The following is a 27,077-nucleotide window of genomic DNA, read 5'->3' on the forward strand; positions in this document are numbered from 1 at the left end:
GGTATTAATTGGGATAGGGCTCTGGTAGTTTACTCCATTATTTTGGGAAATGCATAAACCTTCACCCAAACGTGTTACACACCCGGTCTCACCACTAGCGCCCTCAAGTGTATTTCGTACCATGACGTCACTACAGCGCAAGAAAGCAAAATTCACAAAGCGAATAAAAGGAGAAACAGTTTGGGGGAATAAATCAACAGAGACACGCGCGGCTATATAACACCACAAAACATTTGCGCGTGTTTGTGCCAGTTGGGTTTATGTCGGTCTTATACTGTACAGTTGGGACAGTGCTTGAAAGCGGGCATGTTAAAGCTGTTACATCAATATGGCGGGTGGTTCACGATCACAATACCTATAACCAACGTAATAGTAAACTCAAATCTGGCGTTTCTAAGGCATACGAGAAAAAAATGGTAAAAACGGTTCGTATGTACATTTGAAAATATAATGCTTGAGATCACAGGCGCTCAAACAACGGAACTACGGGCACTCAACAATTTTGTACAATCAGTTTGCGCACAAATCATCGCAACGGTCAGCCACAAAAATTGCGAGATATTCGAACAAAATTAAACAACACTTGCAACTACATTGATTTTGGCAAGGCAACAAGTTAAATAGCTGGGTGGAGGGCATAAGTATGAACAGTTTTACTCATTTACTTTGTTGTTCAAGATTGTTGCAAGGGTATTGACATTGCATGTATTGGCACAGGTGTGGTCATGTAATACGTCACTACTCACTACTGTACAGCTATCTGATGTTCAGAATTTAGGTCGCATGAGAGAACAAGGGCTGCGAGTACGAATAAATTTAAAATGGAGCAATAACTACGCGGAGAAACAGTAATAGATAAGGAATTTATCTGGAAGATATCATCTACTAAGGAGTATTGAAAGTGCGGTTTCGCTCTCCACCTATCTGAGTGGCGTAAAAGAAAAATCCAGACCGTGGTGCAAAGAGTAATGTTTGCAAAATAGTAAAACATCAAGGACGAATGGGAAAAACGTTGAATAAATGTATCTGGGAGATGGAGTTTTGATTAGTAAGTGCCATTGAAAAGGCAATTTGAAGATAAAAGTGCCTTAAATCAAACCAGTCCATAGAAATGTGATCTATAGATACGTCGAGTAGTAACAAAACAGAAAATAATGGGATCGGCGTCGCATAAACGCGTCAAGGCTCGAATTTAGAAAGGCAGTTGTAGGACCTTCACGGCACAGCACACAGCGAGGCTAAGCGCGTTTGAGGCTTTAACTTAGCAAGGATTATGCGTTGAGATGATGAGATAGAATTGCGCGCGCTATTGGAATGACTTACAACAAGTAATGTAAAATACATCATCGCAAAAGAAAGCGAATTACGGCGAACTTTGAATCATCGAGTCGTGTGGATGAAAAAGAAGAGCTTGGGTTTTGGTTGGCACGAGGGAGGCTTGCATGTTTTGTGTTTAGGCTTATGGCTATGGTTCTTCTTAAGGCAGACCCCTAATATTGAGAGTAGTCCCATAAGGTTTGTGGAATGAACAGGAGGCAAATTTCGAAAGGATTACGTTAAAACAATAAACACTTTACCCATTTTCAAGTTTCGCGAAGACAAAATAGATGATTTGGAAACTTTCAAATACACGAACATAAGAAAAGCCAATTCATATATTCGGTCGCAAAAGAAAAATGCTCACTACAACCAGGGCAGGTAGTAACAAAATGAGCGTACACAACAGGTCAAGTACATTGGAGCCGGTATGAGAAGTAAGCGTGTAGAGTGCAGGAACGCTTAAATAACTTAAGGAGAATTCGTCCGCATGAGGGCGCTCATACGCCGGTTTCATCGTTGACATCTGCGGATGCCGCAGATGAACTTTTGGCCTCGCCGCTTGTCTTTCCAGATCTGAAAAAACGACCCACAATCGTTTTGCACTCGTTGAATTTCAGGACTAAATTTAGTTAAACTTCCTATTATGAGAATTTTACGTTAAAACACAGATATACTTTCATAACTTAAGTACCAGGAGAACAATTCCTAATAATTAGTTAAAACACAGGTTTGTGTGTATTTTGGATTCACTGTGTTTCTACCCATTTGGATACGGCCGAAACCTTACTGTGGTCGAAATACTGGCATTCGAAAAACTCATCTAATTTCGTCTACTAGTAACTCGTACCTTCGTTTTAATTCGGACCCGTTTCCAATCTCGTTGTTAGCGATCGTCTTCCATATCGCAGTTTGTGACATTTCCTTGCTAATGTTGATGCTGGAAGGATCCTCTGGGCTGGAAAATACAATTTTCAGTGTCATAACACAAACATAACGTGCAGATAACAGTTAAACCACTTGCATTACGGGGAAATATGTTTTGCTTTCAATTTGGTGCTTACATTAAATCAGCTGACAATATTTCGAATCGACAGATGACGTCCATATAAGTTAATACAAATTAGTCTCAGTTGGAATTTTTCAATAAGCATAAAGTACACATTCGGCCAACTAAATTTAAACAGACGGACGGCTGTAAAATTTACGAGTTACCTTAATTTTGCGTGTAAATATAGAATATACACAATTCTGCAGACAACACTATTTACCTGTACTTAATTTCGGACACTGGAATCTTGAGCACTTTGCCGTCATTCAATGGAACGTTGAGCGTTCCTGTTCCGGCCATTGCAATCTAAACACCAACACAAACTCGTTTTTTTGAACACTTAAATAACAAACACTAATGTGTGCATGCCCTACATCCAACATCAACTCCATTTGGCGAAAATTGATCAAAATTTTTATGCAACTCAGGACATTTTGTACAACATAAATCCACAACAACAAAGTTCGGAAAATGATTTTTCTTCGAATTAGCGGTAACAAAAACGTATCGCAAAAACGTTATAACTTCAATTCCAATACTTAAATTTTGCTTCGTACGCGATTGTGCATTACGCTTAAAACCTGCTGTTTTAAACTCGTTGACTTAATATTTGTTTCGTCATACATCGCCATCGTTTCATTGACTTGCGCAATAGAGGCTTGACAAAATACGAGGATTGAAAGAAAATAGTCGTTGACATTGCCAAGAAACGTTAGCAACGTTGTTTTCATCAGCGTTTGTTGCGTGTACGAATGAATAGATATAGGATGCGGCGCCTTAACCTGCTTCATGTTGCGTCGCAATAATCTCAAAAACGGGTCGCAACAACTTCAAAAACGGTTCGCAATATGCGAATTGCGAACTGTTAATTCAAACCCTGAAATGGTAAAGCTATCCCGGTTTTGACAGAACGTTAAGGTGTCCAGAACTCGCCCGCAAACCAAACCACAATATCACCTCCTTGTTCCTTTTATCCTCTTCCTCTTTCTTCTTGTTTGCGTCCTCCTTCTTCTTCTTGGTGGATTCTGGCATGATGTCATCGAGCCAGAAGAGTTCTTGGTGTGTGAAGATACCGAAATCGAAGAGCTTGCGCACGCCCACTAGCGCCGCAACCTAAACGATTAAGCACAAATAAATCACCACCTTGCAATATTACAGAAAGTTATTGGCGCCGTTTACAAAAGTTTTAATGAACCTTAAGGAGCGTACGTTTTAGAACGAAGTTTTCTATACATTTTTATTTATTTTCAGTTATGTTTTAATGAGTAGCAATAGTAGGACCTTTTACGAAACATTTAATACAAAATTTGAAAATTCTACAAATCTATACTTGCATAAATCTACTCACCATCATCGGGAAGACGATTGAAACAGGGGAGGTTGACTTAATCACCCACAGAATAGTGAGACCCAAGGCCTGGAAAGCAGTGAAGAGATATACCTTAGGCAAGCGAACGTGACGAAGGTATATAAAGTCGGGCTGGTGCTTTGGTGGCATCATGAACAACTTGATACGGTCAAAGAATTGGACGCCTGGAAAGAACAAGCGAGCGGTCACGTAAAAGTTAAGAATTGCTGCACTGTTTTGGACAGACTGACGTATAAAAAACTTATAATCTTGCTTCATCAGGTGCTGATAAGGTTTTTTATGAGTCAGTCTATTCAAAACAGTGCACCAACAATTACTAAAGTTTTGAAACGCATTGAAGAAAGTAATAAAGATAATAATTATTACATTAAACAGGCCCTTCTGGGGAGTCCAGCTGTTCATCCTGTTACTTCTTGCTAATGAAAGTTACCCACATTGCAAAGCATCTCACCTCTAAGCGAGGAAACGCCCATGTAGAGGAAAACTCCGTACAAAACCGGCATTGGGATGTAGGCGAGAATTGGAGTCAGAAATACTGACAGACCAATCATGAGGAATATCATAAGACCAGTCACCCTCTGTTCCCGCACCCCGAGAAACTTGGGGGCTTCCCCGGGGGCCGAGGTCTCCGTTTCCATCTTGAGGGAGTTGACGTGGGTGATACTGAGCACAGTGGCGGCTACGAACCATGGTAGACCCATGATGGAGCAGATTATGAGCATGATGGCGACCACGAGAAGATCGAGGTGATAGCCGCATCCTTTCTGTTCGTGTAAGTCGCGGTATAAAGTTTTGGGAAATATTTTTGTTTAATGCACATTTGTATTGTAAGCACATGTAATTTATATGTTTGGAGTTACAGTGGTTAAGTTGGCGTTATAGTTTCGAATCAAAGAAAATAGGCAGCTTTAGCAAACTTTGATTGCAATTAAGAGAAAGATTGCCAGCAGCAAAATATTTGGGTTGCCTGCGTTTTTTGATTTAAAACTTTAATGCCAACTTGACTACTGCAAACATCAGATTTTCAATCGTTTCAACCTGGTTCTACGACATTTTTACCATTCCACCTTCAATCAAATGTTATAATCAAAAGGTACGTTTCAAAACGTACCTATTACCTTTAGCAACCCTATCAACGTCCATTTGACACCACATGCTAAAATTTTTGCCACTTATTGTCACACTGATTCGGTACTTAAATACCTTGAGCTTATTTTCCTTCCGGTTGACGATGACCGCGGTGATTTGCTGGTCCATGAAAATCAGGATGGTTGCCAATAACGCTGGTGCGATTGCCATGGGGATGGTCCACCATTCGTTTTTCTCGAAGGGGTCGATGAACCATGTGCGATCGTCTCTCGTTGGCTGTTGTTTAAAACCGATATTGAAAGTGCGAAATTATTCTTTTATTACACTTTTTACAATGTGTGATCTAATGCAGTATTTTTTAGTATAATTACTAATGCGCATTACCATACGCAACACCACATGCGTCATTATTTTGTTTTCCCACATTGTAATAACCGTACATCATAACGTGGCCGATTTCGAAAAAAAGTCGTAACCGCCGATACAAGAGATCTGTGTTTGTGATGAATTGCTTACTAACGGGCGAATTACTTGAGAAGAAGAGCAAAATACCAAGTAACAATATCCGGAAAGCACCACTCTAAATATGGCTGTAATTCAAATTCAGTTGGTCGGATTCCCAACACACCTTTGATCAACAACACTAACAACTACTTTCAAGCATGCACTTACTCTAAATGTTGCTGGGACAGTAAGTTTGGAAGTGTTCGTTTTCATCAGGATGTCAAAAAGCACGTTGAGGCCGATAGCGATGGTCACTGCGAAGTCGCTGATTATCGAACGCACCTATTATGACGTCACGAAAAGGTTTCAACACCATTCTGGGCAATACGTCGCAAACAAAACGTCACGTGTACAATTGCGTCACAAATTTTCGGTTTCCAGAAAGGGGACTTACCCGAGTGGGGAAGTACCGCGATGTCTTGAGGCCCTTCAGGAACATTGAGACGGAGAAGGTGCCAAAAAAGAGAATGATGGACATGAAGAGGGCGTCCGGCGTGAATTCGCACGAGTCGCCTTCCAAGGTTCCGCACGAGTCGCTTAAGCATTGCTAGACAGTAAACAAAACACGAAGTTCAACGCCAAGCAACGATTTATGTTGCAGCTACATTAAATAGAACTGCAAGTTCGGGTTGACTTTCGACTTTTAAACTGGTGAATACAATGTTATGCAGAACGAAAAGTTCTTAAAATCAAACAAATTTGTGATGTAATAGCAAAATGCATTTAAACAATACATGCCATAGTTTGTTCAAAATAAGCAATCTCAGCAAACCTGTTTAGTGACGTTGAACCAGTCGACGGAGTCGGTGTTGGTGTAGTTGTGTAGCATCCCGTTGTAAGCACACGTGTACGATTCATTGTCAGTTCGGTACAAAATTCCTTGCATCACAAAATAAAAATGTTGAAATAACAATGTGTTTTTACAATGGAGGATCCATTGGTATATCATACATTTATATATATAATATGTTTATTTATTTACTTTATAATTTAAGAAAATACGCCACATTATTTAGTTTAGCTTCAAAACATATCGTCGCAATTATCTTACCTTCATAATGCACCTCATGTGATTGCGTCACAGCCTCACGTGATTTCTGCGCCATGTCGGCATACGTGATGTTGGTAATGTTGTACGATGATACGTTGGGCGGCATGCAATCGCATCTGCAGATCAACAGCAAACAATAAGTAGGGGAAAGTCTTTACTCAGCGACTTCAGTTATCATTTGAGTGAATACATTACAATATCACTGTAACTGCATCGCTTCGGTGCATGTTTTTCTTTAGAGCAATTGAAATAGTTCAAAAATGGCACTTTTTGCAATAAGTTACACAGAGAGCTGAAGTTTATGATGCCGACGATGCACTGATTTCTTCACAGGAAACTGGGAAAGTTCCTACTTACCCGTATAAAGTGATTTGATTCGGATCCCAGCCGTACCAGATTTTTATTTTGTCGCCTTCGTGAATCAATTTCTGGAGACCGAGGGAATGAATTGTTAAAAAACGGTTGACAAATGTGCCGAAAAATATGGCAGACGCTTACAGTATGATCTATAGTGGTTCTAAACCGGTGGAAAATTTCCCACTAGTGTAGGTAATTAGTCGGCACCGAAATATACAAAAGTAGTTGGAAAATAAACACTATGTTATGTATTTACTGTGTGTCGTACACTTGTTGACAAGTGGTATAATGTCATGCGGTCGAAAAAGTTAAAAAGTATAACAGACATAGCGAAAATGAAATAATTAAATTCTTAGCTAAAAAATTAAAATACTGGTGGGAAATAAGGATTCTGTTTAAACTGAAAGTTTAAAATGAGATAAAAAAAGGTTAAGAACCATACTGATCCAAAATGACGCAACTTTGCGGTAAATAATATATTTGTAGAAACCACGTGTTGTGGTATTGCTCAAGTGTCGCAAAGTTCACCTTGAAAGCTTCGTAGATGAAAATAAAGGAGATCAGCGCCGAGAATGATTCTTCGGTGTAACGAGTAATGTACGACACTAAACTGCTCGCATCAGTTGCCACTAGAGGGAAACAAGTTGTTATTGAAACTACTTCCTCTGTTGCGAACATTTGTTTAAATTCAAGGTCCCCTGATGTTGATTTTAATTTTTAGGCTTTGTTTTTTATTCATGAGTCCTTACTTTTTATGTGAGTTTAACCAAAAAACGCGCAAACTATTTTGAATAAGGCGTTTGTTTGACAACACGCTGAGCTTTCGGTTTAGTCTATAAAACATAACACGCACTGATGAGCTGATACCGGGATATGCTTTACAGTGCAAATGAAACAAAAACTTACCAAGCAATATGCACAGGGCACCCGTCCATACACCGACCCAAAATCGAAACGTGATGTAATCAATTCCAACCGACCTTGAAAAAAACGTTTCATAAAGGTTGCTGAATATTTCACTGCATTTCAATGTAGCTATTATAAATTAGAATCGCAAACTAACTCCTCGAGTTGATGTCTTGACGTTAGAATGAGTAATTCCTCCGCTGCTCGATTTTTGAGCAACTATTTTTCACACAACAAAATATTACAAGCAATAAAAATTATGTAAAGCACGTCTCTGTTTCTCAAATCGTCGAGAATCGAACCGACAACCCCGAATGGGAGCCAGACGATACTTGCACCTAATTGCATGCACTAGTTGGCTACCCTATCTTAATGGTTACAAGATGAAAGCGAGCATTTCAAACTCTCTTACGTGCATATCTCGAACATAATCTTCTCAAAGACGAGTATGGGTCCAGTGCTTCCAATAATGGTTAAAGGTTGACCGGAAAATAAATGGAACATGCAACCTGACATCGCTCCTCCGAATATTGATTCCATCGTTCCCTTTAAAACAAGGGTTAAAGGTGAGACAAGGCATAAACGATATGGCTTGTGTGTTCAGTTGTGTGTGAAAATTACAGTGAACCAAAAGCAAGCATATTATGGAATGCAATAAATGGACGTTTTGATTGAATGATAATGAAAATATCCAATGTGATAAGTAAATTTTTCTGATTTCCAACCAGGGTCAGTTCTATGTGTTTTAAAAGACGTTGCAATAGCCACATTTTTAAACTGCAACAACAACATTTCAATTCTAACGAGCAAAACACATGTGTGGGCTTACAATGTAGTTGTGTGTGGCGTCGCCCAGTAACCCACCGAAAGTTACGATTGGGGTGAGTACAGCAAAATAGAGGAAGATAAATGAGGCGAGACACTGGATGCTGAAGCAGTCGGTGAAGTCGGACTTGTACCACTTCGCCTTCCGCTTGATGTCGCCAATGAACCCGCCAAAAAATCTTGATCGAAACAGGAAGTTATTTGCTTTGCTTTTGTAGTTATTCTTGCATATGCAGCCATTAATAAACGAATGGCGGAATACTAAAGAATTGGTAAGAACTCTGGGTTGAAAAAATATGCCGGATACGGCACGTGATTAAAGTTTATTGTAACGTCACTATTGGCAATCGAAAATTCTTACGCTAAGTGAAGTCCTTGGTAACCTATCCATACACTGCGATTCACATTCTACACGTGAATTCTGCGCAGAATATGACTGCGCAGAATATGACTGCGCAGAATATGACTGCGCAGAATATGACTGTGCAGAATATGACTGCGCAGAATATGACGAAAATTGCGAGTGTGTCTACAGACACCCACTGCCACCGCCAAGCACTCGTGTTTACATTCTCACAAAGACATCGCGCTTTATGACCAGGCTTTACGAGTGCGGTTGACAAGCGAAGATATACTGTTATCTGTCTGTATGTTTACCGAACAAGTATAGGCACCACAACTCGCATGCTAAAATAGGCTTCTTAACCGGGTTCAATTTACTGGAAAATTGCTTACAATAAACTACAACAACGTGTACAAAGCGCCACGTCCGTTCACAATAATTCATTGGAAAGTCACAAACATGCACTTTATGGCAGAAATTACGTTTTTCACCACAAAGCAACATTTTCGTGTTCGATTTGAATTAAGTTGGGAATGTGGTATCACAGTTTCCTGACAAATGAAAAAAATTAGAAAACTAACGTTTAAACATCTTCACATTTGTAATTATCTTAATGCGGCCTGCCATCTTAGGAAGGCCATATATTGCTTCATTTAACATCTCCACCGACAAGTGACCCTTCGTTACAATGACCCCATTTATATGCGGGATTATAATAACGGCCGACGAGCAAAAGTCAGCACCCACTGAATTAAGCGGCGAAGTTTAATCAGAGAACTCGCGGACGTGATGCAACGCCCGCTGAGCGCAAAAACAATCGGAAAAGCTAGTGCTCAAATTTATCAACTTGAGTAATCGCCGACCTATCCCATGCAGTGTATTGACCTAATTCTAACCTCGCAACGGAAAAATATTGCAATGATAAGTGTAGAGAAATACAGAACATGATGTATTCAAGTAATCTATTCATATAAAATCCTATATATTGATAGGCATAGGCGTCGATTTTTTAACGTTTTGTAAAATATGTCACCCCAGTCACCCTCAAATCGACGCCAATGTTGATAGGGACGATACATGGAATCTTTAGTACTAACAGGGGAGGTGTTTTTCGACTAAAGAACAATTAACATATATAGCGAAGAAATGCATCATCCTTGTATTTATAGCTTTGTTGGAATTGTAACAGGGTGGAAGCAAATTTTTAAAAAAAATTGCCTTGACGTTTTTGGTGCAGCTTTTTTTAGTGTAATGTTGTTGCGATATTAGTATGTAGATTTAAAAGTCTTTTTGACGTTCCGTTTTGCCGAACAAATTTCTTTTTTTGGAAAACACATTCTTAAGTTTAGCCGAAACCACAGAGGGTAATTGTTTTTGTTATTCGTGAATTATCTCGATGGTTTAAACCAATTCTAAGTTTGAAAAATATTCGGCCGCATGCATATGGAGTTGAAAAGGACAGAGTTTCACCTCCACTGGCAACACTGTTTACGCCTGCATAATTTACTATCTGACGTTTGCACCGTAGTTCATACCAAAACCCGACACTTTAACGGCGAATACGATCATTTACGACGCGAACTTAGCGCGAAAGGCTACTAAAGTTATGCGGTTGCGTGCCACCGCTATTTGAGTACTGGAACGGTCATTCTGTTTTACGAGCGTTTTGTCGTGCATTTACCCATTTGCTATATCGTCAAATTTCCAGTCTTATGTTTGAATTGTGGAGCTACGTCGATTTAGGATATCATCTTTGCAGGTCACGTGACACGGTTTAGAGCTCTGCAATTGGCTGAAACGTTTCGCGTTGCCGGTTATCGGTAAATGCTGTGAGATTGACACAGCACGCCGCAATGGTGCAGAATGCAGCAATGGCCTTATTTGAGTAGTCTGGTAGGGTTTAAAACTAGCAGAAAGTCCGTACTTTCCAGTTCTGAGGAGTTCATCCCCCACAATTCCGTGTTGCGGAACGTCAACATCACCGTTACCGACTTTTGGGTGATGCGAGGGTTCCAATCTTTTTTTCTGCAACACAAAATCGCTCTCAACATCATCCTGATAACGAAACCATCTTAAAAATTAGTTTTGCAATTTGCTGCACACTGGAGCAAAACCCATCATATAAACTTTAACTTTAGTGGTAACAATACTTAGCTGCAGTAGTTTTGGTAAAACAGAACTGACCGCAAAATTTTGTCACGCCTGGCAAGTTACTTTTAAGTGTTTCCGACCAACGTGTACCTGATTTCCGGGTAGGTCTTTCGGTGGCTCGATTCTAATGCTTGCGTCCCAAGCACCTGGAGGCAACACAGTAACTTGATCCAGAAACTCGTCGATTCCTGCCAATAAGTCGCTTCTGGTTTTGGCCTTGTACGCCACCTCGTGGAAGACCTGGAACACGGGTTAGATTCATTGATGCTTTATTACGTTACACACCATTCGTGAAGGGAGGTAAATGCATTTGTTTATAAAGCAAAAAGACGTTGTGTATGAGGTCAAACTCACTAATTTCATTAATTTTTTATATGTGTGTATTTGTGTGCTTAAGGAAAAGCAGCATAACCATGAACATTAAAAAATAGTTTTCATAGCAGTAAAACGTTGGACAAAAAAATCACGGAGGTCAAACTGCAACAGATAATTGGTCGGGTAATTAGATGCTGTCAAGCGCTAAGTTGTTCCAGCAAACAGAAAGCTGTGCAGTAAATCAGTGACACTTGTGTTGTTGGCATACCTCGTCGGTCATGAGCGTTGCGATAGATCTTCCTATCTCTTGGTACTGACGATGTTTTCCCTCTGGTCCAAGAAGAATGAACATAAACCGTGTAGGAATTGGAACCTCGGTCAGCCGATCTGCAAAAGTACAAACAATTACATTATGACCCAACAATATCGCCGTATACCCGTGTTTTATACGATATGTAACGTATAATGTATTTCCCTATTTCCTTTGGAACCGTGAGTTGTTATTTATGCAAGCTATTGAGGACTGTAATGCTCGTGGTGGCATCGTAATACGCTTTGTTATTTTGTTCCACGATTTTATAGCTCTGCTGCAATGATTGACGTTTTTATTGGGCATTTTGCAAAAAATAACAACAATCATTAACTACAATCGGACAACCTCGCAGGAATATAAAGCAGGTTTTAACGATCTGCAAAAACTTGCACATCGTTCTGCCAAGGACGTAGTTTCACCAAACACTTTTTTATAGCTTGACACAGTGGCAATAAATGAGAGTCACGTCCACAAAAGAAAATGCACACATTTTACTAGAAGTCTCACCAGTTCAAATGCACCTGCAAAATATATTCCTCGGATTTATAAGGTGCCCACGTTTTACAATCTGATTGCCCTATGTTATCTTTAACTGGACAAACATAGGCCACGTAATTTGGTTATCAGATTTTCTTCTATAGCAGATTGTAATGCGAGTTACAGCGAGTTTTCAAAGTCACCGCTGCTGCAGAAACTCGGAAGAAAAACAAAATTGTCCCATTCATGAGGGTTGCGTTACTTCCGATGTGGCATGGGGGCCTTGTAGCGCGTAATAACAACAATACGCCCGATATGACCGTTGTGAGAAGGGTCATAGATCGACAAGTCGCAGGTGAAATCATAGTAGAGCCCCCGGCATAGATGGGCGGAGATTTGGTGTTGTCACAATAAAACCATTGATCGTCCCTTGAAGAACTGAGGGCGATGAGGTCAGAGGATTGGGTTGCAGTGAAAACAAAGGCGGGAGATTGGGACCACGCGGCCCGCAAACAGCTTGGGAAATGGTTTGTGTGCTGGCGGCGGTAATTGGTCGAAACCCCGGAATGCCCGCGAGAACGGTTTAGGCGTTTCCCCTGAGGGACCGTCTCGGCACACAGCATAAGCGGTTAAGGCCACTTTCTGTCGCTTTGCATTAAGCGTTTGGCTCCAGCGATAAACCCCCTAGGGAGTGTCCAGCCTTTGTTTAAACTATGCTATGACCTCTACAATACGGGGCTACCAACGCATGTTGCATGTGATTACACGGGTTTTCGGAAGTAGCATAGGTGTTATCCAAACGACTACATATGTCAGCTGTTATATCAACAAGTTAGTTGAACGTGCTTGATTGCATGCGTTTTAGCACTGGATTGCAGGTTGCGCGGGTTTTGCAGCTGTATGGCTGTTTCGTTAACGATCGTTTGAGGTTTTGAACAGCCAGAAAGTTACAATTTACAACCGTGGTGTTAAGTATGGTCTGTTTCAATTCCACAACACGTGCATAACTCGAACAGTGCACCCCGTCTCCGTTATTTAACTTTCCCATCGCAGGGCAATGTCTTTGCGTTTAACCAAAAGTGACATAACTGAACCTGCGGTTGTTTAAACGCACACCCTTGTCCAAGAGATGCACGCATATCGAGATCAACGAGAAAGAGCTAGGGGTTTTTAAGGTATGACCTTACGTTCGTTCGTTCATTGAGCGATGCGTCGATAGCTTTGTTGACGTCATTCTGTGATACACGATATCACGGCGAGAAGGGTCTTCGCAATGTTAAATGCTAGTCGGACAAATATTATCTACAGGGTTTTGGTCATTGGATATAGCGCGACCCCGATAGCCAATGACACAGGGTTATCAAATAAATTTACATTATTTTACATACGGTTGATTTGGAGCAAACTTTAGCTGTGACAGATATAACCACTCACTCTGTATCAAAAATTTCATTCAAGAGATGGTAGATGAATAAGTAACTTGATTAAACGCAATTGGTTTCATTTTGTACGCTGCCTACTCTACAAAAAAATACAACTCGCTGCTTTCCATTAGTTTGGTAGCTCAGAAAACAAATGTGGTCAATGATGGTAACGCGAACCAAATATTGTAGTCATTCACCCACCCAGAAGAACACTGTCCTGGAGTCGCACAAACGCAATGATTCTTTGCTCAAGAAAGCTAACTTCACCGATGAGAACGTTTGATGCCTCGGCACCAGGAGGTATTTTCTTCATGAAGTAGGGAACCTACAAAGTATGGTCAGTTTTTGCATTTGCTGTTGTTACAGACGAGGTACAAGGCAAAGGACAAGTGTTAAACATTATATATATAAAAATATATATAGGCGTATAGGAAAGGTAGGTTTAGTCAAAAATGCGAATGGAAATGCTCCTAGAAGGAAGGAAGCAGATATTGCGACCAAACTCTTATTAACATACACCAGTAACGTAAATGGAATAATTTTGTGCTCTGCTGCATGTAGCTCATTAAATTAATAGTACTGATGATGAATGCAGTCAGTGTTCGAAACGTCTACTCTTTAAGATGTTTAATAGCATATTAGCTTTGTCTTTCCTATTCAAAGGAATTATTTTGTAGTTCCGCAGGGTTGATCGCTACAACTGACCTTGCTTTTCTTGTCTGTCTCGTAAAAGCTGTTGTGTGTTTCCAATCCCCCGGATGAAGGGACGGTGTTGATTGACTTGTTCCGTGCAATGGAACCAGGAGCAGTGGAAGACGGCGCCAAAGCTGCATGTGATATTGGATTATTTCGTACAAAACATGTTACAAGATCACAACAGATGCGATTTGCAGAATTACGATAAATCATTTCGAGTTTGTTCATGCTCTAAACCGGTAATCACAACTTTACTTATTTCTTAGCATGACCTCTCACAAATATAAAAGGTTTAGAAGAAACATTTATTTGTCTCCGACAAACGCTTGGTATTTATGCACTAAACATATTAAAATGCAGCATAACGAGGTATGGATTATTGTGTAGTCAAATCTACGCCACAAACTTACAGTGTTTCTTGAGATGGGAGTCCGAATTTCGTTTGGCGAAATCCGCCATGGACTTGATGGGGCCAGACACCCCCTTCTTCTTCTCCCCCTGGTGCTCGTGGCCACTCAACAGGGCCGTCCGGACCCTCTCCCTAACCTCGTCATCATGGGGAAGATGGCCGCTCTGCACCAACTGATCCAGGACAAGATCTGAAGAACAGAAAGAGGTAAAAACTCCAGTGTTTCACACTAGGGTGGTGGATTGCAAACGTCATAGCTTGTTTACGATGCTCAAAACCTAAACTTATTTCAGAATGCACTACTATACATTTTATAGCATTATATATGAGCGGCCCCGAGGGGTTTCGAGTGTAAGTCGACATATTTCCTACGTCATAGGGAAAGCGCCTTACGTTAAGTTCACAACGATGAACTTCTGTCATGTTACGGATGCCCATTGTGGAAGCAGTCCTTACCTGCGATTTCTGAGAGCTCAGTGGCAACCATGTCTAGTTGCACGACCCCATTAACGATGCACGAGCGGAGTTCAAAGAGACTGTGCAGACTGAGAGAGGCGACGTGCGGTTTACTCCATCGATCGCCACCCTCTTCAACGCACTCTTCAAACTTGATCCACCTATGCACATATATCGGTCGGTCACGTTTAAATGTTTGGTGTCAGGCGTCTCGGTTTAGCCTGTGACGCTAAATGCCATACAATCAAATGCATAACTAACACCTAATGCTCAGTTTTTACGCATTTTTTTTGTGTGCCAAGTTGGTAAACGTGGTGAATGTGAGTGTGAGGTGCAACGTGAACATTGCACGTAAATCGACATCTTAATTCGCGTAGGCATGGAATACAAAGTTTCTTTCATCGAAAGTGCAAGCCAAGATACATTACGCCACACTTTGGCATAAATTTAAGTAGATATTCAAATCAAAAAACGTGATATGTCATGCAGCTAAAAACCTTTTACCCCAAACAATGGAACGGACCCAACATCTTACTTCCTGCTTTCGATGTTGACGCCCTTGCAACGTACTTGTGTGTTGACACAATTCACCACTGTCCCATAAAAACGTCGAGTTCAAAACGCAGCCTGTGTCAATGTTCCAATGATGGATATTTACAAAACACACATTTGCTTTATCGATCACGTCAGCAACTTGTTGCGAACGCATTTTGTGGACTTTCGACAGAATAGCACTTCAAAGCCCGCAGGTAGAGAGTGAGAGAGTGCCCGAATGTGCGACTGCGAGCGTCAGGTTAATTTCAAACTCTGCAAATTCCAGTAAGCCCCGTATGTATCGCAATGCCCGCGGGGCGATGACGCATTGGCCGCCACCAAATATTTACTCCTTCGTGTTTGCCGGAAGCCATGGCGGGGAACCCCCTGATCTCGACCGTCTAGTTGTCAGCGCATCTCGCGGAATCGGGCGTGATTTATTGCTCGTCAAAAGGCGAATGTCACCGGCGGCTCTTTTGGCCTTCGGGAATTTCGCCGCCTTCCATACCCAGACTCGCAAACATTTCCACGGAATGTGATCACAGCATAATAAAAACGTTCTCTGGGAAAAAGTCTTATTGCACATTTTGGAACAGAACGAGACTCCCAATTAATTTTTTTGTGTCACTTCGGCCATTTCGAGCTCAGTTAAATTGATAATGGCAGAGTGGATAAGTCCACGATTGCAGTTAGCTTCCAACCGGATAACATGGTGAAACATTCACGATGGAATTTAAATCTTGTGGAAGTTGCAAGTGTTCAGTCAGTAATAGTTTTCAAGAGGAAAGGACCGAATCCCGCCCGAAACAGCCAAATGTGAACACCTGCACTGTTGTATTTCATCAAATATAGATAATTCGACTAAAAAACCCTTTCAGTCCTTTTCTCAACTATAAACATATCTATTTTGAAACAATGCCCACCATGCGAAAACAAAATCAATTGCAACAACAAGAACGCTCTTGCACTACGAAACACCACTCAAACCCAGTAGGCTTTCATATACGTGCCACAATGCGTCACAAAGATTGTCAGAACTACTACCATTAGGGCCCTATAAAATAGCAACATTTTCTCTCTGGGCGTCTGTATCCTTTCCGGTAAAGCCTTTTCGTAAACGTGGTCCAGTTAAAGGTTAAAATCGTTTCGTGTGTTGGCTAATGCTGCGCTAATAATGGATGTTGGCGAATTGTCATTTCCTTAAGTATTTATAAGGCTTCCATCATGGTTTATAACAACCTTATAAAATTCCGTGGTTTTGTGAAAAGTTCAACACAACCACAAATGGAGGAGACAACACGACGACTTGGCGAAAAAACGCCAAATTGGATCATGAGAAAAGCAGGGTCGACAACTTCAAAACAACCAGCATAGCAGCGGAGATGCCTTTGAACAACCTTCCGCAATAACAAATTCCCACGCTGCAATGCCTGGTAAATAGTCGCTGTTTACAAGTCGACTACCTGGACTTTTTCGTCGCACTCAGGTGGTATTTGCGATCACATCTCGTATTGATACACGTCATAAAGAAAAAGTGTGCCAAGTCACGCTGGTGGGCACATGTTGATCGACACATACCGAAAACTGGCCGCATTCAGCCTTATGCAATCCTACACAAGGCCTCGGGGTACAGTACAACGATGCGGGGATTTAAACACCATCGCTTGAATCGCGTACACAAGGCCACAACCACTGTTGTTTGGGGCCTTTTCATTTGTGCTATTAACAATGGACTCCTCCCTCTACCCAATGGCAATTTACAGATTACATTGTCCTCGCGTCCGGCTGCTACTCGCACCCGTTTGATGTCATTGCCGCTGAAAATTACCCGCTTCGATTTTTTAAGTCGCTGTGACAAGAATAAACAGGATATGGGCGCGGGCGTTTATTATGTGATGATAAAAGACGAAAGCGGGCGCGTTATTAAAAACTTTGTCGCGTCATGCTGTGCCAGTACTTAGTTCTTCGTGATATTGCGAGATCTTTTTAGCATTTAATTGCAATTCGGTTTCATTTTATTTGAGAGTAATCCGAAACTGCTGGTCTGGGAGCGGCTCCCGTCGTGTAAATACCCCCGCTGTCTTCATTTTGTACTTTTTAGTGCCTGTCAATCGTGTGTAAGCAATTAATTCGGACAAACAAATAAAATTGGAAATATACAAGCATAGTGTTGGGCACTGTTTCGACTTATAAGGTACGCCAAGCTGCACTAATGAGACCTTGTAGGTCAAAACAGTGGCCATGTGTTTGCAGCACACACACAAAAAAGGGATATTGTCAGTCGGTCGGTTCGATGCCCACACTGTCGCAAGTTCGTATGAACAAGGTAGCTTTTTTGCAGACCTATACTGTAAGCGGTATCGTGTTCTTTAACTTAATATATATAATTAAAATGTGGGGTCAAGAGCGGAGTAATTCTAATCGTGACAATGATCAAATGCCAATACACAGCGGAAGAATTTGTTCGGTGTTAATTCTGTTTGTCTGCTCGGGGGTACGCACATTCGTACAGCCCGGCGGTGGAAAAAACGATCTATTATTTATGGACAAAGGATCGATATGCAGTGTAGTTGCGTTCTTGTCATTTTAACTCCATATATTATATCTGTTAATTAGTGCATCGCAGCTGCCACACTGGCAAAGGTTGTATTCGTGAAAAAAAACTGCCCACATACACCTAAACGTAGAGACTGCCCAAAGGACGTTCATTCAGTTTGATGAATAAGGCCAAGATAACTTAGTTGAATACAAGGAATGCGGCCTTTGTCAGGCATGGATCACCCTGTAACCGTATACCTGCTATTTATAAACGTCCCTAATACTCAATTGGCCAATAAGTCAGACAGGGACGAAAGGAAAACGGCGATTTAACTAATTGGGCCGCCAAATCCTCTGCAAAGCATTACTCAGTCTACCGATTTCCGCCGGCCCTGTTACGTCAAAATGTAAACCCCAATCAGTGGCTAATATAGCTAATGGAGGGGGTAAGGGTTTGGGTGTTCTGTACCAAATTTCAATAGCGGCTTGTTTGGGACGTTTTAGTGGAACAAGTGACGTAATCTACATGCGTGGTTTATACGTGAACAGGATGCGGACGAAATAACCGAAGTATCCGTTTCCTATATTACCTTAAAACACGTTTTTGGGGATGATGACGGGCACGCATATTTAAAGTATACGCAATCCAATACAAAGCAACGTATTCCGAAAAATGGTGGTCTGTCCAAGCCTGATGAACGTGATTTCGACGCTGAATTTGGCCGGAATTAGTAACGCCCGAAAAAATAAGCAAACGCGTGAGGAGGGAAGTAATGGCAAGATACACACGCGGTGTAGTGTCAACAAGATAAAGAATCTCAAAAAACGAGGCCTTATCGGCTGCGACAACAATTGTGACGTTGTCGTCGTCGTCCCTCGCTTGGCAAACGCACTTGTGTTGTCTCGTCAGGGAACATACGTGATGTGGATGCTGGCCTGGGCACTTCAACTCAAAACCGTCAAAAGGGGGATGCAGCGGATCCACTGCAGGGCCCTGTTTCACGCGACGCCACACTGCGCAGCACTTCAACCCTGTTAGTTTTTGCGGTTGTGTTAAGTGCCTTATGGCCACTAATGCACATGTTAAACGTGAAGGTTATAACGCAGAGTACTTGCAGTTTAACGCCGCGAATGTACCAATAAAAATTGCCGCATAAGAGCTTTTCCAACACCAAACACTGAAGGTTGTTGGCTGTATATTTATGTCCACAGACAGGTTGCGCAAGTAATAACTGTCGAAATAGGCACTTGTATAATATGTATAATTAATGTTTGTTTGATTGATTGATAGCCAATAACTTGCGTACGTGCTTCGAAACGTCATACACTGCGTCGTGCAGTGAATTTGATGGTTGGGTTTTTTTGTTGCTTTTTATACAAAGTAGTAGGAAAAGAAAATTTAAGAAAACTATTTCGAGTGTTTTGATGAGTAATCGCATAGTGACGCTTACATTTAATTTCTGATGAATTACAACTCCGTCTGCGACTGTGTGATACAGAATATTCCCAAATATATTGATGGTTACGCAAACTACACGAAATCACGGTACTGGTAAAGAGGCTTGAACATCTGCAAATATTTAAAACGCCTAAAAACACAACAGGAACAAAGGTGGCTTTGGCAATTGCCCCAAAAACTTTCGCGTCACCATGAAAAGGCAGAAGTGTTGGATGCGCTCTGATTGGCGCCACGTATCAAGACAGCTATTTACGTAAACTTGGCGTCGATGACTTTGAAAGTTCCAAAACTTAAACTTGAAAAACGTGCTGATTTATAAGCAGTACACCATCTCATACTGCGATTTTCACAGTTACACACTCGAAAGCAATAAAAAGGAATTGGTTTCGTGAAATTTATGACTGCTATTCCAAAACTAATCATGGACTCTATCATGTGGTCACTGTAATACGATGTGCAAACTTGTAGGCACAATGGGTTATGGGAGTTATTGATTTTGCGGTATGCAGTTATGGAACCTGTTTGCTTGGTAATAGGCTTGTTTGCCAACGGCATGGTTAAACTAGATTACATGAATTCGTGGAACTGTGCGGTTTTCAGCTACCGTGCAACCTAAGCAAACGTTCCTGATGCTCGTGTGTTTTCCGAAACTTACGCCACGGAAAAGTTGTTCTGGCAAAAGTTGGCAAAAAAAAACACAACAAGAAGTCGAAGTATGGTTTGGAAGGAGGATGGAGTTACCCCGTGGGTATATGTCGGCGCTGGTATTTTGAAACCACAACAGTTCGTAAATCGCAACACTTAGGTAAGCTGTAACATTGTAATCCGAACGCAGGCATTTGGTGCAAAACCTTAAGAAGCTAAGCTACAAAAGGCCATGAAGCATTCTCAAACTCCCCTGGGTCGAATTAACTTGGAAGCGAGTGATGATTAGGTGCACACAAGGCGTGCAAAAGTCAACGACAAGAAAGGAAGGGATTATGTTGGTTTAATCTCTACCAACTCATCGGATAGGTCGTGTTTTATGATTCAAGTTAATTAAGCCAGGTTACATGTTACAGGATCCCCTGCTCATTACTAGGTCACCAATGCGCTTATTACCCGAAAATCCTGTATTTAAACCAGAGATAACCCCAATAGTAGCGGACCTAATAATTTCATGTAATTACAATACAATGCAGGCAAAAGTTTTTTTTATACCTTTACCATTTGGAGTAGTTTTATCAGCTTTTGAAGGTGATGTTTTATTGAAAATATATGTCAAGAAATAAAGGGACCAATGCTGTATGATTGTTTACCTGCCAGTTTCTTTCCAAATTGTTTCTCCATCATCTTCCACTTTCAGCTCTTCCATCTCCGTAAACACACAGGGTGTTCCACCATCACATAAACCATTCCCATCTGTTCCATTTTGATGCTCCGAACCCAAAATAAACTGTACTTGTTGCTTTGGTGGTAGGACTATAAAAGTAGAAATATTTCTAATGTCTAAGATATCAGCAACAGCTTTTATGCTACTTTATAAACTGCAAGGAACAAATGCATTCAATCGCTTATAAGTAGAGAGAGAATATGTTCATACTTAATTCCTCTTCTTCCTGTTTTACAGACTTTTTGCCACTCTTGCTACTGCTTCGAGACTTATGTTTGCCGTGTTTATGGTGTTTGTGGTGCTTGTGGCTGGATGCAAGATGCAAGCCAACATACACATTTCTGTGATTAGCTAAACACAAAAATACAATTTTTAACTTTGTTTGCTTGTAAACACAATTGTGCAAACAGTTGTGTCTGGGACAACACTTTTGTTTACATTTATTTACTGACAAGCTAATTAATTATTTAACCAGCTGCTATTTGGTAACTGTGCCAAATGGTTACTGAATTTTACCATGTTCATATAGCAGGGGCCATGAAATAGTTTGCTGTAAGTCACATTAAGACTTACTTTTGTCCGCGAGTTTGCATATCCTACTAATGCACCCAATTATAAACCTGGAACCATTAAGACACTTACCATTTGAAGCATCGAGATGAGCTTGAGATGCTTTTCCATGATCCAATATCGGCTGATTTTCAGCATCCATTGTCTAAAACAGTAAAAGTACCATCAAGGTTTTGCCTGCCATAATTGACAGTTAACAAACAATTTACTGACTAAAAAAATGACGAACAACTTGCATTGTGAATGGAAATGTAATACCTTGTCCAAAACCATTATACATTAGGGAAAAGTGCATTAATGTACGAGTGGGAATTTGCATACCACAAACTTTTGACCCCTGTATTGACAAAACAAGTAAACACTCATTTCGACACACCAGTGTTAACTAAGCCCTATGTCAACATTGTAATGACCACAGTTCTGATCAACATTTGTGACCAAAATGCAAAAAATCTGACCTCACTTTATGTCATAAAATCATATTCATTCCAACAACCAATAGATAGCACTGACGATAAGTTGAATAGTTTAAACACAATGTTTTACATGTACAGACATGTTTACTTATCACTTAGGTCAAGCCAAGGCAAAGAGGGCCCACACTACATGTTAAAACAGCAATTCATAAGTTAAAAACAAGAAAAGTGATGTTTAACATTAAGATTTTTATATCACTTACTAAATACATCACAACCCAGGTATAGGTATGTACAAAAAACATGTTCCATTGGCAAATGGCAGATAAGTTATGACTTGCAGAAAACTTACATTATGGAATGATCCAAGTGGTTCATCATCATTTCCAAGAGAAAACATTTTTTAATTTGTTTAAAGCTCTTTAGGCCAACATCTAACATACAAGCAAAGGTATTATGGCTAAAAAAGACTTTTCAAGTATCAGTTGTACAGTTAGGTAACAACTAATTAGCACTTTGGGAAAGCTGGAAGAAAAGGGACCAACTAAATTTCTTCTCTGGTGATCCATGAATACAATAAAACTAACAATCGAAAACCATCAGTTCAGCGAGTATTAACCACGACAACGAAACGTTCAGATAAATGCTAATTATCTCTACGAGATTACCACAAGCAATTCAATAATGCAGTTATGAAGAAACCTAAAATCACTGAACTACGTTTTACCCAAAACGACAGAAATATGTGTAAGCTTCCCGTTTAAGCAAGGCCAAAATGCATTCCTTATCTAAAACGCTGCTGTCGCGTTATGGCTTATCGCGAATTGCAACCACGTTGGTCGTCGTAGCTGACTCGTATTGCCGTGATAGCACGCTGACAGCAGACCTACAAGGCTCGCGTCCTTAAAAAAGCAGCTGATGCCACGCGTGAGCAGTCGCGCGTTTTTCCTTTGTTATAATTCGAAACCACTGAAGCAAGGATAGACCCGATTTTATTTACCGTTCTCTTGGAATATGATCGCTAGATAGGATGTTTTGACGTATTTTGGGTCGCTTTGTGCGTTTTAAACGTCATTTCCTTATGAGTGTTTTCTGGTTTATAAATGCACAGATGATGTTAACCTTTAAATGTACAGATAACATTAAAAATCATGTGCTAAGGAAATGCTGCGTGCGTGAGTCACGGTATAATCTGCGCAAATTAAGCTTGATATCAATTTTGGATTAACATCGCAAATCGGAAAGCGACGTCTTTCGTTTCAGTGATGGTTTGCACGAATTTCCAAAACCCGAGAGAAACGTTCACTGGAAATATAGTGCTCGTTAAACTAAGTGGATTAGATGGTGTATTTCTTTGTCCACTACATTAGCTAAACTGTTAGCCTTGAACCAGCACAATGTACAACAAACGGATTCCAAAATATTCTTTACAATCAAGGTAGGCCTATGCTATGCGAATGTTACGGAATTACATTTGCAACGTCCAAACAACATCAAACGACTTTCCAGTGCGTAGCGACGCCACAACTTCTGAGTTAACGTAATGTAAATTACATGCAGAAATGTATGTGAACCGATCATACCCTCTTACTCTAACCAAAAAAAGCCTAAACTATGAAAGTTTTTGTAGCTAAACTTACAACAAACGCTTTCTTGACCTCACCACACTAGTGAAATTTTGTTGTGCAACATCAGGATTCCAGTGCAAAATATTTTACGAACAATTCCGAAAATGGAAAAAAGCTGCCTCCGAAGTGTAATTATTTGGTTTGAGGTAAAAATCACAATTTTAAAAGCTGAGCTCCTTTTTTAGCTTAACATCACAGTGCCATCTGGCGGACAATACCACAAAATTCTTTTGCAACTAGTAATTTTTTTTCATGCCATCATTACGTTTTCTAAATAATTGTTGGTTGGTAAATAATACGTGGTTGCCGCCATGATGAAAGCTTCTGTCGAAAATGTTATAGTTGCGCTTCATATTTGTAACTAGCCTAATTTTAATGATTTGGAAGTAGTTTATCGGTTTCGTGAGTAAATTTTGTCAAGGATTACCCAGAGGAGGGTTTCCATTATGCAATGAATTCAGCGACTCAAGTAGCGCCATTCCTTAAATATTGGCAAGTGGCGTTATAGTCGTATACTATAGTTACAACAAAGCAACACACGACAAGTTCGAATAAGATGTAAATAAAATTGGTCTTCTGATGTCTAACATAAATATACAGACAATCTGTTGAGAAAAGTGAGACGCTGCTAGCTAAGGATACTCACCAACGCAAGCGTGTAGTCTTGCAGAAGACTCCTCCATGCTCTTGAAAGCGACATGCCGGGGTTGGCGGCTATCAGTTTCTCGATGTTGGAACGTCTTTCCTCAATCTCTCGGTTTAGCTTTGGATCGCCTCGGCTTCTTTCCACGAGCTCTTCAACTTGCTAACAATCAGATACAAGTTTAAAACCGGCTGGCTTAGCTTGTTGAGAATGCGATACGCGCACCCCAGCAACGAACCTTATATGCCAGGTATCGTACAAACATTGGCCGACGGTAATAGCACCCACATATACAAGTTGATATCAAACGAAACTTTGGGAAGGCAAATAATCGATTAGTGCGTACTGTGGCGCCAGCCATACTCTCATCAACGCCGTTTCTCTTGGTGTGTCAAATACAGTGGCACCAATGGAGACTTAATGAAATTAAAGCCTTTCAAAAAGTTTTTAAAAAAATGCACCTCCTTTAAAAAAATAAGTTTAAAAAAATGCATCTCCCTACGTTTAAGCAACAGCGTGAGCCAAAGTTAGGTATCTATGCATCCAGTGTTCAAAAACACTGATATATGCGACTATTTCGTCATAACTCTGCCCAAAATCTCCTGCCTGTTTTTACATGCACTGCTGCGGCACAAATTCCTGCACCGAAAGTCAATAATTCTCAGCTGGTTGGCAGCTACGCGCCTCTATGAATAAACATGATGAGACAGACCAACAAACCATCAACAACGGTAAAATTGACATTTGGCGCCTTATTGATCATGGAGGACCGTTTTAATCAACCCTTCAATCTTGCAGAAGTACCCGGTAAACAGGAATACCCCCTTTACCGAGATATAAGCTTAGTTGATGCATCAGCATACTACAATAATTTGAATGGAACTTGGTATCGCAATACAATTACTTAACTGGGCTTGTTGAGAACATTCTGCACCGCTACGGTGTGAATATGCAAAAAAATTATGGATCAATTTTACTCATGTCAATAGAAATCTCAAAACTTGTTTTCAGTGTTTACTCTGTCGAAGCCCAAATTCCGTTTCGGCGTTGTTTTTTATACACCCCTGTTTCTGCTACACATTCAGTTTCATTTTACGAATTACACATAATTAAGCTTTCACAGTGCTTGTTTTTGTATCGTAAAAGTTTGGAGTATTATACAAAAGTTTGTCTCTGGAGAATAAGACATCTACCATATGGAGAACGTTCGAATAAAAAAGTTCCTACCTTTCGCAATATTGCTATATCCTGTTCGTTTTCCAACTGAGACGCGTTTTCCTCGGGCTCATAGGAAATATTGATAAAGGAGCAAGTGCTGTAAGGTTGATTACGATCGGACTTGGACACTTCGTCGTCTTTCATCAACGTCACTTCCGGGTCGAACTGATATCTATTGCTCCCATTTGGCTGAAAAAGCTTACGTAATCCAAGGAAAGGTGACTTTGCGCTCTGTAACTTCTCCTTGCTGAAGTGCATTAATTTCGGGCTGGGGCAGGTAATAGTTTTCTCATTTTCGACGACCAAGCCGCCGTTGCTGGCGTTTGCGTTTCCATCCATCATTCCCGGTCTCCGCGACGTCGTGCAACCAGTCCGCTCCCAATTAAACCTCTTCCTTTAACGGAAAAACTAATTTGCAGTAAAATTTAGAAGGACTGGACGCACTGAAATGAACATATGCAACAGTGCTCTATTTCCTACTGTGATCCTTCAAAGCTAGTTTATCATAAACAAACACTATTACCATACACACAAACGGGCACACGCGACGTATCATAGCGCTCGTACGTACAATAACAACAGCAACAACAACATCGTAGTTACAGTCTATTTCCTAGTGTTTTCAAAGATGCGCCACATTCGAAGGGTCGCTTTTACAACCGGCGATAATAAGAGGACTGTAAAGGCAGTGAGGTGCGAGAGTTCTTTACCTGCGGCGTTTTATAGCGCTTTGATAAGACAGCTTCGATGACTCAACGCAAAACCAGGGTGCCACGTGCACCGTGTCAAACAAATGCTGTGGATTTCACCGCAAAAAAATCGATCTTTTGTGCCTTGCACTCAATCAATTAATACTATATTGGATTGTCAGTTGGATTTGTTTTATAGTGTTGTAGGTTTATAGTGAATTTGTTTTGGATTTATGACGTGCTGTATGCGATAAATATGAAGGTTATTGTCGTTAGCGTTTCCTTTAAATAAAAAGGTAACATAAAGACAAACGTCTCTTAGATTGTAAATCCAATCATATTCGAAATTTCTGATTATTTAACTCGTTTATACAGTTTGAGGATTTAATCCCATAGATGAGTATATTTAAAATAAACTTTCACAGAGATTTATTTAAAGAGTTTTCCTTCTCGCAACAAAACTATTCGTATTTATGAACTACAAAAATCTTCAGCACCAGTATAATGCAGTAAAAAGTAAAAAAAATGTTTTCCGCGACGAACGAATCACGGTCTGTGAGATGTGTATGACGCATTTGTGGTCCCCGCCCACAACAGGAGATCTTGCGTGACATCACAATCTTTCTGGGAATCACCTAACTAAGGTCAAACCGAGGCCGTTCCACGTAATGGAGCCGGCGCGAATAATTACGGCTTCGAAAGTATACATTATACGATTTAAAAAAAAATACCTTACTTTTTAAAGTCCAAGAACTATTTGAGTGAGCTGGTTTCACTTTTGATTTTTGCTATAACTTTATAACCTTCCTAATGCGGCATTGGCGGTAATTTTTGCGTACGGTATTTCCGATTTCTGGAAGAAAACATTACCTGAGTCAACAAAAAGCCAAAGTGTACTTACTTACAAGTTTTACATTGTCATCTAAATGCCTTTCCTTCTCGATTATAACCTTTTTA

At 40.5% G+C, this 27,077-nt stretch overlaps 1 protein-coding gene across 1 annotated transcript; it reads right to left on the reverse strand.

The window, feature by feature from the left end:
- Window positions 1–88: 88 nt before the first annotated feature.
- On the reverse strand, window positions 89–25,807 carry LOC145913502 (electroneutral sodium bicarbonate exchanger 1-like). The gene is made up of 28 exons (XM_083001188.1): window positions 25,441–25,807; window positions 24,217–24,375; window positions 21,599–21,671; window positions 21,167–21,307; window positions 20,883–21,045; window positions 15,054–15,214; window positions 14,599–14,787; window positions 14,198–14,319; window positions 13,694–13,817; window positions 11,547–11,665; window positions 11,054–11,203; window positions 10,737–10,837; window positions 8,474–8,648; window positions 8,057–8,190; window positions 7,645–7,718; window positions 7,267–7,367; window positions 6,739–6,809; window positions 6,382–6,497; window positions 6,103–6,209; window positions 5,725–5,877; window positions 5,499–5,612; window positions 4,941–5,102; window positions 4,189–4,501; window positions 3,717–3,901; window positions 3,326–3,481; window positions 2,589–2,674; window positions 2,168–2,275; window positions 89–1,893 (listed from the first exon to the last, which is right to left on the reverse strand). Exons 1-28 carry the CDS (start codon window positions 25,771–25,773, stop codon window positions 1,818–1,820), a joined length of 3,966 nt encoding a protein of 1,321 aa, XP_082857314.1. The 5' UTR covers window positions 25,774–25,807; the 3' UTR covers window positions 89–1,817.
- Between the last annotated feature and the right edge of the window lie 1,270 nt (window positions 25,808–27,077).

Source organism: Ascidia mentula, chromosome 9 (assembly GCF_947561715.1).
Source record: "Ascidia mentula chromosome 9, kaAscMent1.1, whole genome shotgun sequence".
Taxonomy (NCBI): Eukaryota; Metazoa; Chordata; class Ascidiacea; order Phlebobranchia; family Ascidiidae; genus Ascidia; species Ascidia mentula.